This window comes from Ovis aries, chromosome 15, assembly GCF_016772045.2.
Source record: "Ovis aries strain OAR_USU_Benz2616 breed Rambouillet chromosome 15, ARS-UI_Ramb_v3.0, whole genome shotgun sequence".
Taxonomy (NCBI): domain Eukaryota; kingdom Metazoa; phylum Chordata; class Mammalia; order Artiodactyla; family Bovidae; genus Ovis; species Ovis aries.
Window position 1 is genome coordinate 50,991,935 of NC_056068.1, and position 14,501 is coordinate 51,006,435.

Genomic DNA, 14,501 nt, shown 5'->3' on the forward strand with positions numbered 1-14,501 from the left:
CTCACTCCCCTGCCCGCACCCTCCAGGCTCCCCAAAGCAGGTGCCTTCCTTGGCTTCATGAGCTAGCCCTGCACTGCTGGGCAGGGTCAACTGGCCCCAAAGTGCTAATCTTTAGCCACACATACCCACTGGGTCTCCACTCTAAAACAGGGCTGAAGACCAGAACGGGGTGGGAGGCAGTTTGCTTCCCAGCCTAAGGAACCAGGGAAGGTTGCACCTGAGCTTTTAAGAAGAAGGCATTTGTCTGAGAATGGACGAGACAAGACTGAAATGGGCATCGAGGCCAAGGGCACAGACCAGAGCCTCAGAAACCAAGTCCTGGGGCAACAAGTCATGGATCTCTGGCTCATGACCACCTTCTTTCTTGTCTTGGATATTCACCATCCTCTGGGTGCCCTCAGACTTCTCAAATCATCTGAACCCACCACACTCCCTGCTTCTCATCTCTGCTACCCCTGCCCCAGGAAGCCCCCCAGACGCCAAGGCCTGGGCTCCCACAGCCACTAGACTCCTGTCTGTCTGTCTCAGCACAGATCACACTGCTCCCTGCAGGCTGAGGGTCTACAAAGGGCTTCAGCATCAGAGACACGGGTTTGAGCCTTGCCTTGGTCTCAGTTCCTGTGTGCCCTGAGGCAAGCACCTAGCCTTTCTGAGCCTCAGTTTCTTCTTTGGTGAACTGAGGACTACCAATCCATTGTGGCAGGGTGGCTGGAGGATTAAACAAGACGTGGCGTGTCACAGGCCAACACACAGGAGGCAGAGACCACCAGCCGGATCAGGTGCCTGAGCCCTGGAAGCCTGGCACCAACTGCCATCTCTGCCAGCGTCCAGCAGGGACTGAGAAGGAGCACCCGAGCGGTGCACCACTTTCCCCACCGCTGACCTCAGCCTCTCTATTGCCCAGTGTCCCTGGCAGTGGCTAAGTGTGTGACCACCAAGAAAGCACGGAAGGGCTGGGCATGAACACGATGCCAGGCCTTGGCTCCTGCTCTTGCTTCCTCCAGAAATACCTTGCTCCCTGGTTTCTGATCAGAGATCTCAGTTCAGTTCAGTTGCTCAGTTATGTCCAGCTCTTTGAGACTCCATGGACTGCAGCATGCCAGGCCTCCCTATCCATCACCAACTCCCAGAGTTTACTCAAACTCATGTCCATTGAGTCGGTGATGCCATCCAACCATCTCATCCTCTGTCGTCCCCTTCTCCTCTGGCCTTCAATCTTTCTCAGCATCAGGGTCTTTTCCAATGAGTCAGTTATTCACATCAGGTGGCCAAAGTACTGGAGTTTCAGCTTTAGCATCAGTTCTTCCAATGAATATTCAGGACTAATTTCCTTTAGGATGGACTGGTTTGATCTTTCAGTCCAAGGGGCAGTCCAAGGGGCTCTCAAGAGTCTTATTCAACACCACAGTTCAAAAGCATCAATTCTTCAGCGCTCAGCTTTCTTTATAGTCCAACTCTCACAAACATACATGACTACTGGAAAAACCACAGCTTTGACTAGATGGACCTTTGTTGGCAAAGTAATGTCTCTGCTTTTTAACACGCTGTCTAGGTTGGTCATAACTTTTCTTCCAAGGAGTGTCCTTTTAATTTCATGGCTGCAGTCACCATCAGTAGTGATTTTGGAGCCCCCCCCCAAAAAAAAAGTCTGTCACTGTTTCCCCATCTATTTGCCATGAAATGATGGGACCAGATGCCATGATCTTCATTTCCTGAATGTTGAGTTTTAAGCCAACTTTTCCACTCTCCTCTTTCACTTTCATCAAGAGGCTTTGCAGTTCTTCCTCACTTTCTGCTATAAGGGTGGTGTCATCTGCACAAGGTTATTGATATTTCTCTTGGCAATCTTGATTCCAGCTTGTGCTTCATCCAGCCCAGTGTTTCTCATGATGTACTCTGCATATAAGTTAAATAAGCAGGGTGACAATATACAGCTTGATGTACTCCTTTCCCAATTTGGAACCAGTCTGTTGTTCCATGTCTAGTTCTAACTGTTGCTTCCTGACCTGCATACAGATTTCTCAGGAGGCAGGTCAGGTAGTCTGGTTTTCCCATCTCTTGAAGAATTTTCCACAGTTTGTTGTGATTCACACCATCAAAGGCTTTGGCACAGTCAACAAAGCAGAAATAGATATTTTTCTGGACCTCTCTTGCTTTTTCAATGATCCAACAGATGTTGGCAATTTGATCTCTGGTTTCTCTGTCTTTTCTAAACCCAGCTTGGAAGGTCATGGTTCACGTACTGTTGAAGCCTGCCCTGGAGAATTTTGAGCACTACTTTACTAACAAGTGAGATGAGTGCAATTGTGCAGTAGTTTGAGCATTCTTTGGCATTGCCTTTCTTTGGGATAGGAATGAAAGCTGACCTTTTCTAGTCCTGTGGCCATTGCTAACTCTTCCAAATTTGCTGGCATATTGAGTGCAGCACTTTCACAGCATCATCTTTTAAGATTTGAAGTAGCTCAACTGGAATCCCATCACCTCCACTAGTTTTGTTCGTAGTGATGCTTCCTAAGGCCCATTTGACTTTGCATTCCAGGATGTCTGGCTCCAGGTAAGTGATCATACCATCGTGATTATCTGGGTCATGAAGACCTTTTTTGTACAGTTCTTCTGTGTATTCTTGCCACCTCTTCTTAATATCTTCTTCTTCTGTTAGGTCCATATCATTTCTGTCCTTTATTGTGCCCATCTTTGCATGCAATGTTCCCTTGGTATCTCTAATTTTCTTGAAGAGATCTCTAGTCTTTTCCATTCTATTGTTTCCTCTATTTCTTTGCACTGAGATCTACTCATCCTTTAACTTCTCACTCAATGCCCCTTCTCTCAAAGTCTTTCCTGACCCCTCCTTCCTGCTCCCCTAGGCCCTGCCCATGTTATCCTCTGTGATGAGCTTTTAGGTGAATTATTCCAAGTAACCCGATTTTTAGTAACGCCTTCCTTTGTGCCAGGTACTGTGCTAGCATCTAAGCCAGACCTGAACCCTGACGCCACAGTCTGGATGCTTCTTAGGACACGTAGTGGCTACTTCTACATCACCCTGAACTCTATCTTCTTTTTCTCCATAGGTAAAGAATGGACAAAATTCCTTCTCCCTAGAAACCTGATGAAGGTGGTATGTCAGCCACGCTCCCAGGCAACACTACCTTTAGCAAGAGTGGCTTGAGTGTGGAACTGCACCTGGACTGGGAGAAACTGTAAGTGATCTCTTGACCTGGGGGAGAAGCTGGAGCTCTGGGCTTCCCAGAGTGTGGAAGCTTGTTACTGGGCACAGCCTGTGCAAAGGACCTGAAACCACACCTGCTAGGTTGTTAGAAGACATATTGGCTCCTTGGAGCAAGAGGTCTCCAAGCCAGGGTGGCTCCCACACTTGTCCACTGTGAGTCTTGTCCCCCACCCCCAAGCTGCCCCCTGGAGGACCACAGAGAATGGCTCCCAGACAGCTATGTGGACGGCGGCAGTGACTGCCAGGAGGACCCTCCAGCAGAGGAAGACCCACCGCTGTCCTGGTGGCCAGCTCTTCCCTCTCTCTATGCTTCTCAGAGAATCTGATGCCAAGTGGGCCTAGGGTGGGAGTTTAGCTGGACCTGCGAAGACTCTCCCTACAATGAGCACTGTACTAGGCTGTCTCCCCAACATGACCCTGAATCTCTTTAGGGCAAGGGCAGCCTTGATGTTGACTCTGTATCCCCACAGCCCACCTAGTACAGGGCCTGGCTGAGATAGCAACAAGAGCATGTTGGCTGGGCGGGTGGGTGGATAGGTAGGTGGACAGGTTAGCCAACAGGGTCAAGAGGGAAGCAAATAAAAGGCAGGCCCGAGGGCATGACCTGTGGTGTCAGCTCCCAGCTGGTCAAGTCTAAAGTCCAAAGCAAACTATCGCACATAGTCTCCCAGACTCCAATAGGAAGGGGCCCTTGGAGGCCCAGCCTGTGATCAGCTGAGAGCAGAGCTCTAGGATGTTGGATCAGGACCAACCAGACGTGCTCAGAGCAGGGGGGACAGCCTCTGCCCTTCCAATGCCAAGCAGGGCTGTGTCGGCCTGGCTCCCTGCCTCCCCCAGGACTCAGAGCCAGCACTGAAGCAAAGCTGATGGCAACAGAGCATCCTCAGAACCCAGGCAGCATCAGTCCTCTCATCTCTGGCCCCCAGTCCTCCCCCACCACCGTCCTGATCATCTGTGAGGGACCTGCCCTTCCTGAGGCCTGGCTCCCCAGCACGTGGGTTCCCTAAGACAAGTGCCATACCCTCCTTCTTCACTACTGTATGCCCAGCACTCAGCAGGGATTAATAAATGAAGACCTGGATTACTTAATTTTTATTAAGTATGTATGTGTGTATGTATACTTTCCCAGGAGCTTTAAGTGAATTCACTCATTTACTCATCACAAGGGTTCCCTAAGGCAGGGCTTCTTGCTATCCCCACTTTACAGATGAGGAAATTGAGACATGGAGACAGGAAGTAATTTGTTCTTGGTCCCACAACTAGGATGTTCACCCAGGAAGTACAGCACCACAGCTGCAAACTCAACCATCAGGGGCAAATGAGGCCATAGCCGGGATCCCAGGGCTTCTCTGAGATCCGCCTCCTCACACTGGCTACAACTCAGGATCCAGACAGCTCTGAGTTGATGTTCCATCCAAAAGGAAATGTGATCACATTTCTGATGGCCCTGTTACCATAGTGATAAGGGAGACAGGAACAGATGCTAAGGGCTCCTTTCCCAGCAAAGTCTTTGCAGGAAAAGGGTTATATGCCAAGAAAGCGGAGCAAGGGGACCCCATGGGCCTCCCAATCTCATTCTAGACATCTCTTCCAGGAAGCCTCCTAGCTGATCCCTCTCCCCGCCTACCACGGGGGACCAGGGCCATGCTGAGTCAGGGCCAAGCCCAGGAAAGGAGAAGTGGTATCAGGAAGGCACAGATGTGGGAAATTCCGGGGGACGGGGCAGTGCCCACACAGTGCCCAAAAACTAGCCAGAGTCCTGACCACTTGGTGCCTGCACCCCTTAGAGCAGCCCCAGCTCCAATCTGTAGCTGAAGCCCAGCTGGGGTGCTCCCACTGACCCCTGGCCCTACAAGACCGGAAGATCAGTCCCAGGCCTGGGCATGGACTCAGCAGCCCTGCTCACACCACTTCTTCCTGCCTACACCTCCTGGCCCTCTCCCTACATCTCAGCTTGTGGAAAGCCTGTCTGTACCTCTGAACACGGCTCAATAGGCCTCCTCTGGGCAGCCTCCGCGACGCCCATGCAAAGCTGCTCTCCGCCTGCCCCATTCCTGACCCCTCTGCTCCTTCAGCCCCTTTCTTCTCTATCTAAGTGGCATATGGACCCATCTGCTCTCCACCTTATGCCCAAAGCAAGGCTAGGCACTCTAGGGCAGGGGGCACCCCAGCCTGGGCCCTTAGCCTAAGGAGGTTTGTTTTACTGGGTTACAGCAAATACACACAGACAACCTTACATATCTATAGATTAGGGGACATGTGAGGGTCCCAAGCCAGAATGGGTAAGAACAGAGGAGTAGGGTGACCATGTAATTAATCACATAAACGATAACATTTCCAAGAGTTAAAAGAGGCACTTTTTTTTTTTTTTTTTGCACCATGTGGGATCTTAGTTCCCTGACCAGGGATCAAACCCATGCCCCCTGCATTGTGAACAAGTGTAGAATCTCACCCACTGGACCACCAGGAAGTCCCAAAAGAGGCACTATTAACAACTGTGTCAGGGCACAGATCCTGGGTGAAATGAGACATGTCGTCACTGTAGGTAAGAGACACAGCTTGGCAGCCAGGCAGCCCTGGACCTCCAATCCAGCTGAACCACTGATTGGTCTGTGTCCTTCCAAAGCATATCACTTCACCTCTAAGCCTCAAGTTCCCCTCTGATCTGCTTCCTGGCTCGCTGACAACCAGTAGAGAGCCACGGTCACAAGTCGTCAACACAATTTTCTCACCCTGGCTGTGGCTGGGTGAGGCCGCAGGGCCACTCTGCAGGAGGCCCAGGCTGCACAGGCTGAACCAGGAACCTGCTTCATGGCCCCTCCTCCAGGGTGGCCCCTGGATCTCAGTCACCCCACAGGCAGAGGGGCCGGGATGCAGGACGGGGCAGTCTGAATATCTCAAGTTGGCCTGGAACTCATCCCCCACTCACACTCCAGCCATCCTGAGCTGAGCTGCTTTCCATAAATGCGGACTTGCAGGCTTTTGTCCATACTGTTCCTTCCACCAGGAACATAGCTCCCTGCCCAGCCACCTCCTACTTTTCCTTCCAAAGGTGCAAGTCATACATCCTTCTTCTCCACTTTGTGCCTCCCTTCGTACCCCTGGCTGGGTTGTGGTCTCTTTGACACTTCTCTAGCCTTCAGGCTTCTGAGCACTCAGTATAGTTGTATCTTTCATTGTCTGCTTCACTGTACTGACCTCAGAGGACCAAGGACCCAGGTCTACACTCCATCCTGAGTCAGGATCTTCTCCCTAAAGGGTCACACAGGCCTTGGAGGGACCCAGCCCAAACCAGCCCCTGGACTTGCACCAGCAGGGCCAAGAGGTGGGGTCAGACCACGGTTTGGACACATCGGCCTCCTCTCCTGACCTCCTCTACCCACGAGGGCAGCCTTTCCCAACTCCCCACTTCCTTGTCCTCCTTGGGGCCCACGCCTCAGCCCTATGCTTCTTTCTTCCTCCATGGCTGCCCTTATCCTTCCTTCTCCATCATGAGGCCCAAAGCTCAGCTCCTCTAGCACTTTCCGGGTTCTGTTCTATTTACTTCTGCCCAAGCCACAGCAGAGAAAGCCCTTCCCAGGGTATCACTCCTTAGACATGATGTCTGCTGGACGCCTCTCAGCTTTTGCATAAGCTGTGAATCCTCTCAGGCCAAGCCCTCTCCATGCCACAGCATCACCCAACACAGAGGGGGCTTTGGTGACTGCGTTTTGAGTGAATGAATGACCATCACCCCACTCACATACTGAATACTGGAGGTCAGCAGCTCTCCATCCCTCCGTAGAGCAGTGCCCAACTGACCTGGCACCCACCTTTAAAACCAATGTTTCACCCAGCTCTTTTCACATGCCCTTGGAACAATGTAACTACCACTGGCTTAAGTATCCCCTTTATGCCAGGCATTCTCATGGAAGTCTCTTTTTTTCATTTAATCCTCATGATGACCCAGATCATCAACTCTCCTGTGCTCAAGATACACCTCCTCCTTCAGGAAGTCCACCCAACTGCTCCCTCCTCTAAGCTCACAGTTGGGCGCCCTGCTGTCGTGGGCAGCAAAGGGCTGAGGCCTAGGTCTCCTGTGGCAGCTCTTCACGCCTCCTAGGCCTGACCCAGTGCTGGTCTGTGAAGGCAGTTGGGGGAGGAAGTTCACTCCTCAGGGAGCACATGACTGTACTAGCCCCTCTCCCCCATCCCTGGGCTGGCCTGGCCAGAGGAGAAGGTGCAGGTATTTGCTGGGCCCTGTGGAAAGATAAGCCAAGGGTGCAGGGGTGGGCCAGCCACACAGACAGAATCTGCCTAGAGGAATCTCTTAGCCCCTAGTGGCCCAAGTACAGGGTTACTGAGTTCATTAGGGGTTACAGCAACTGGGGAGATCCCCCCAATAACAAAGGCACACCCACCATACCAGCAGGCCTGGAAGAAGGGGTAGGAAGACACCAGCTAAGGGTCAGCCCTTGGCAGGTCTCCCTGTTGCCTGGAAGAGGGGAGGGCAAGAGGGCTTGGATAGGTGAGCTTCCAGAGCTACAGCACCCTTGAACTTGACCCTGAGGTAAGTCACCTAAGCCTCCGAAGGGAATCCTCAGGAGGGGTGCAGGGAGCCAGAAGTGAGATCAGCACCAGATCGCTTTAGGGCAGAGGCCCCACACAGGAGCAGTCCAGGCAGCCCAGAAGACAGGCCCCAGAGGCTCCCAATGAACCCAAGAGAGACACTTACGGGGAGATGGAGCTGCGGAAAGCCCAGGGCAGAAGTGGGGAAGAGAGAGGGGAGAAAAGGAAAGGGCAGGAGAAAAACAGAAAATGTAAAGAAAGTGAAAGAAGAGAGGGAAGTCTGAGAGTAGAAAAGGGAGGGGGAGGAGAGCAGCACAGAAAACCTAACCTGGGGAGAGGTGACAGACAGACAGACAGACAGTCTGGGATTCCTGCCCTCCCAGGCCCGTAGGAAGAGACTGCCCCCTTCCCTCAGCCGACAGCCCAGCCCACGGTGGCCCCTTGCTCACCCTCAGACGCCCTCTCGATCCAGGGCCCAAGAGCTCCCGTGGTTCTGGCCAGCTGGGCCCAGTGTGCGCTGGGTACCTGACTGTCCAGCCTGTGTCCGACCCAGGCTGGTCTCGCAGACAGCCTGGCCCCACTCCCTGGGTGTGCCTGAGGCCACGTCTGGTTCCAGGTATGGCTCTGCACTCCCGTGATTTGTGTCAGAGTGTTTGTGATCACTTGTTGGAATGTGTGTTTCTGTGTGTGACTGTGAGTCTGTCTGGGAGCGTGAGTGTGTGTATGTGTACGTGTACGTGTACGTGCGTGTCTGTGTCTGAATCCAGCTTTGGTCTCCGCTAGCTTCCTGCTCTCCGCCTCCGCCCGCCCCCTGCAGCCCTGGCCAACACACACACTTCCTGAAAACTCGACTGAGACAGAGAAAAGTCACCCAGAATCCCCTGGGGCAGACACTTCCTTCCCGCCCCCAGGCTGGCTCCCCCTCTAAGCTGAAGTGGGTGGACAAACTACTCCAGTGACATCAAGCAGGGCCTTCCAGAGTGGATACTCTGGCTGGCCCCTCCCCACTCACACAAGGCCCAGAGAAGCTAGGAAAGAGGCTCTCTGAAGAGAGCAAGTTCTGCCCTAGCAACAAGTGATCAGTCTCCAGGAAGCCCAGGGATTGGCTGGGCTGCAGAGGGTCGAGGGCACAGGTGGGAGGCCTTGCGATGTGACTCCAGCTGGCTGCTGCCCACTATGGGCAAATTTTCCCTCTTCTCCAGGTTTCTCCAGACATCCAAGTATCGGAGTAGGACACGGAGGCCCAGAGCAGGCTAGGGGAGGCTCTGCAGAGTGACCCTGGGTCAGAAATGACCTCGCTGCCACGGTCAGGGAAGCGGGCTCAGACGGTTCACATCTATGACACCTGAAGCTGAGTAGACAGTCCCAGGCCAACAGATAGGGTTTGAACACTGCCTTCTCCTATACTGGGTTGTGTGACTTTGAACAAGTTTCTCAGTGTCTCTGGACTTGTCAGTTAGTTACCTATTACAGGCTTAGGTGATGGTGGGGGTGCAGACCCTTTGGGGGCAAAACAGGGTCCTCCTAGGCCAGGCAAATAGTGAACCTGCTTCTGAGAGTTCTGATCCAGCTGGGGCAGAGGGGAAAAGATGCCATTCTTGCTCATTTTCTGCCTGCCTCCCCTAAAGGTCTCTCCCTTTCCAAGATGCCTGGGGTGACAGAGGTCGGGGAGTGGGAAGGGATTTGGGGTATCCTGTAACCCTACTGTCCAGGGTCCAGTGTGTGCGGAGGGCACTCACAGGGTGCTGAGTCAGTGTGGGCAGCACACAAGCTCAGCGCCTGGTGGTACAGAAGCTCATGAAGGTCTCATCTATTTACTCACACAACAAACATTTTCTGAGTACCTGTCAGGCACCTGGCATTGTTTCAAATGTTGGGTACGTGGCAGTAAATGAAACTGAAAAGGATCTGAGCCCCTAATGGAGCTGACATTGTAGGGGGCTCGGCCTCTTGGCAGCACTTGCAAACACAGCACAAGTACACACTGGCTCACACCTGACCGTACACAAAAAACAACTCACTACCCACAACACACGCACTCACAAATACACTCATGTTCTTGGAGCCCCCACAGTACAGAACACTTGGGCCCATGTATGTGTGCATACAGGCCGTGATAAATTTGTATACACACTATAGCACGTAACCACTGAAATCGTATAAATCCCCACCTGTGTATACACATAATTATTACACGTTGCCTCCCTTAGAACATGTGCGGTTGCAGAAATACACAGACATGCTACCACCTGGCTAGATGCACACCTATAGGCGCACACAGACAAACTGGCCAGCCATGCCCTCACGTGGAGTTACTCCCTCCTAAGTACACACATGCACACACAGTAATCAATCACAAATTTCACTGGGAAGCCCAGTGATGGACCGGAGCCAGGGAAAAACGCTCCCTCAGTCACCTCATGATCTGGTGTAAGAGGCCCTAAGATTGAGAGAGTAAGACCTACGTCACTAGAGGGTACAAGCAAGGACAGGAAGGCCAGATCAGGAAGTGGGGACTCCTGCAAGGGAGGCAGGGGCCGGCCAGGCTGGGCCGTCTTCCACTGTGTACCACAGAGCCTGGGGTCACAGAAAGGGGTTGTGAGGGGAAGCCAGTCAGGGTCCAAAACCTGCCCAGCCTTTATCTGTTATCCACACGTGGCCCAGCCCTTGTCTGTTAACCACATATGAGGCTCTCTCTGCCCTTAGAGTTTTTCTATCTCTGGACTGTAATAACTTTGCACACCCTGGAAGCCCAGGAGGCTAGGACTGCAGATGCCCACAATTCCAAGTGTCAAAGACCCCAGGATACAGAAGCCAGGCTTGGCAGCTCACCTGCCATTCTACCGCAAGGAATAGCCCCACATTGCAAGGAATAATTGCCTACGAAGTCTCTCAGCCTGGAATGAATTTTAGGTTCTCTAGCTACAAGGGGCCAGATTCCTGACCATGGGAATCTGGCTTCCCACAGAGGTTGGCTAAGTTCAGAATGAGGATCTGAGAGTGGGGCCTCGCATCCTAGGGCAAAGACAGGACCCTTGCTCTACCCAGAAAGTCTCCTGAATTCAGGAGGGCCATGGAGAGCCAAGGAGGATACCTGCTGGGGAGACAGGCCCAAAGGAGCAGCTTTTCCTAGTCAGAATCATGCATCCAGCTGGACCTGCTCAGGTAGCTCGCCTTCTAAGCAGGAACCCAGGCATACACTTCTTGGCTAGGGTTTTTGCCTCCTCAGCCTTCGTGAACGTTCTATGGACAGGGCCCTGCCTCCTGCCCTTGTTCACCTATTCCCAGCCCTCACAGACAGGTGTGCATGAACACACATACACACACATCCCATTCTAAAGATGTAGTTAAAGGAAATAAAAATTACTTCTGCATGCAGAAGGGTGGCCACTAGAGGGTGCAGTGGCACCAGGAAACTCCAATCTGGCCTCTAAGCCAAGCTCCTGCGACTGCTACTGCTGCTAAGTCGGACTCTGTGCAACCCCACAGACTGAGCCGTCCCTGGGATTCTCCAGGCAAGAACACTGGAGTGGGTTGCCATTTCCTTCTCCAATGCATGAAAGTGAAATGTGAAAGTGAAGTCGCTCAGTCGTGTCCGACTGTTTGCGACCCCATGGACTGCAGCCCACCAGGGTCCTCCGTCCATGGGATTTTCCAGGCAAGAGTACTGGAGTGGGGTGCCACTGCCTTCTCCGAGCCAAGCTCCCAGGGGATCCCATTACCTCTCCCAGCGTGTGAGCCTATGAAAGGCACAATGAACTCTTTTTGTGCTCTTACCAATCAAACCTCAAAACACCACAGCCCTGGCTTGGCCTCAGAAGGCCCTTTAATGCCCCTCTCGAAGGGGGAAAACCTCCCAGGTCCTCCCCAGAGGGGCTCCCTCAGCATGTACTTGGCATGGATCTAGCCAGTGTTCCCCTCTCTTCTCTGAGCCTTAGTTTCTCTGCTTGAAATAGGACACAAATGCCCCAGAGGAACTGCGCAGGGATCGAACGAGGTTATGTAAGTAAAGCACCCAGCACAGTGCCCAACAATAACAGAGACCAGGGGATCTTTCTCTACACATCCCTTCCTCCTCTAAGAAGCCTTCCCAGATTAGGCTGACTTGGCCCAAGTGCTACAATAAAGCCCCATTATACCCTTCATTACATACACAGCCACACCTGAGGATCTCCCCTAAACTGGGCACCCCAGCAAGTCGCAGGAAGGGAGGATACTTGTAAAGGAGATTAAATGCAATGTCCACAGAAGTAGGCGGAAACTCAGGAAAACAAGAAGGGGACTTCCCTGGTGGCCCAGTGATTTAGACTCCATGCTCCCAATGCAGAAAGCGTGGGTTCAATCCCTGGTCAGGGAACTAAGATCTCACATGCCATATGGAGCGGTGCCCCCGCACCAAAATAAAAACATACTGAAAAAGAAAGAAAGGAAACAGGAGTACCAGGACCTAAGAGCGGGGAAAATGGTTCTGGGGAGGAGGGAGGGTGAGCAGGATGTGGCCTGAGAACTGACCTTTGGCAGGAGCCATGTGAAAGGGGAAGACAAGAGCCCCAGCACCAAGCCCGGGGCAGTTGCTGCAACCTCCAGGACAATTTCTTCATTCCAGACTCCCCATTTCCTCCAAATGTTACCTCCCGACTGCAGACACAGGTGCTGGTTTCCCAATAACTCATATTCACCAGGCCCCAAAATGAACCCAACCTCCTCCCAAACTCCCCTCTGTGCTCAGATCACAGATCAAGGACGGCACCATCAAGATGGAAAGCTGGATGCCATGTACTTCCTCGTGCCCTCTCTGCTCATGCCCGGCCCAGCCCCAAGTCCTGTCCACTCTGGGGTCAAGCTCTCACTCCAGTCTGCCCATTCCTCTCCAGTCTCATGCGCACAGCCTTAGTGGGGGCCTCACAGGTGGCCCTGTGCCCTCTCACTGGTCTCCCAGCCTCCTCCTCCATCAACGTTACCAGCAGCCAGGGTCATTCTTTCGTACTCAGTTTTCAACTGATTGCTCCGCTGAAAACTCTCCCGGCTCCCCACCTGGCCTTCACGGCATGTCCCACCAGTGCCATCCACAAGCCTCACCGTCACTCATACTGCACTGTCTGCTCAGAGCACCTGAGGACTGCACTTTCTACCTCTGAGCTTTGCACATGTTGTTCCCGCCACCAAGGTGCCTTTCTTACCCCAGTGTCAAAAGCCGCAACCCTCCCTCCTGCCCTCTCCCCATGCTGACCCTCTAGATTCTCTGCCCATGTCCCTCCCACCCTGCACGCATCCACTCACCTCACCAGTGGGCGGGGGGGCCCGGTGCGGGGGGGCACGGGCGGAAGGCTGAGCTCTGTCAAATGCCGCTTGGCGGGCAGCGGGGGCACCACAGGGTCCGGGGCCGCTGTGGATGGGGCGGAGAAGCAGGTGGGCGGAAGGCAGCTCTTCCGGGGCGGGATGGGTGGGGCGGTAGGCAGCCCCTCGTCCTCTCCAGCCGCAGGCAGTGGCTCCGGGGGAGTGGTGGGCGTGGGTGGTGAGCGGAAGACATGACGCTTCATGGGCACGGGCCGTGGGGCCAGGCGGGGTGCAGGGGCTGGGGGTGTGTGGGCACGGAGCAGGCCAGCCAGGATGCGGCGGCGGTGGCCAGGGAGCACCATGCCCATGTCCACCAGGCGGGTGTCACTGAGGCCTTGGCAGTCTGTGGCCCACACCAGGCCGTGCTGCTCGAAGAGCCTCGTGTACTGCTCCAGGTGTAGCGCTCGCAGCCACTCGGCCACCGAGAGCGCCCCGTCCCCGGCCTCCGCCATGGTTCCTTCCAGCAGAGGCCAGCCAGCAGGGCTCCTGTCCAGACCTGGAATAGACACACGGGCACAGGTCAGAGGCAAGCTGTCCAGGTACAGGTCTCCAATCAACAATTCTCTGTGGCTTTTCCATGCCATAGGGTAAGCTCTGTGTTTGAGCTTTCTCCCCTGCATCCCATGTGCCAGGCAAGGCGAGGTACTGCCTGGGCTCTGAACACACAGGCTTCTCCTACTGCCTGAAACCTGCCACCTCCTCCCCCACCCCACCTCTGTGGCCTCCTAGCATCCAGCTCCTCCAGGAAGTCCTCCAGGACCTTCAGAGTTGGTGCTGTCTTAATCCCCATCCACGGCCTTGGCCACTGCTATGGCTGTGTCTGCATCCCTGCCCCTCCCACGTTCTGCAAGACCCAGGCAAGGACACAGTTCCTTCTCAAGCACCAGTTTTCAGCAGAGGCCCAGGCCCGAGGGATATTAGCAAGTATAGGTGGGATTGAGGGATACCACTGCTGGTCCCTTTATAGGCCCAGTCTGTGGGGTGAGCCTTACCCCCACCTCCATGCTCCTGAAGGAAGCAGATTACTCCAGGAGGTGCGTCAACACAGCACCACACAGTCTGATGTCCTGGGCCTGTGGGTGAGTAAGCCCTTCCCACCACTGAGGAGGGAAAGATGGGAATGGATAGGATAAGCCATTCTTTCATTTGTTCTTTCAAAACAGCCTTGTACTGGGCAATGGGGACTGAGGTCCCCTAACGATACTCAAGAACTCCTGACCTGGCAAGAGTCAAGGAACAGATGATGCCAAGCAGTGATTAACAGATCAAAAGAAAATGCTTACTGCTCATCTCCATAGATACTAAAGAGGCATATGATAAAACTCAATATCCAGTACACTTAAACAAAAATTTTAGTAAAACAGAAACAGATCGATACTTTCTTAAAATA

General features: G+C 53.4%; 1 protein-coding gene across 11 annotated transcripts in view; it reads right to left on the minus strand.

Moving 5' to 3' along the window:
* The window catches only part of ARAP1 (ArfGAP with RhoGAP domain, ankyrin repeat and PH domain 1), a 61,891-nt gene that overhangs the window by 26,702 nt on the left and 20,688 nt on the right, over positions 1-14,501 (minus strand). For 8 of the 11 annotated variants that reach the window (XM_042233196.2, XM_027979499.3, XM_027979498.3 and 5 more), the window contains one exon: positions 13,055-13,607. In XM_042233196.2, coding sequence (XP_042089130.1) covers positions 13,055-13,563 — 509 coding nt within the window. In that variant the 5' untranslated portion in view covers positions 13,564-13,607. Of the gene's footprint in view, positions 1-8,223; positions 8,624-13,054; positions 13,608-14,501 lie in introns of those variants that run through there. The other 3 variants (XM_060399993.1, XM_027979502.3, XM_027979501.3) reach the window with 1 other exon arrangement.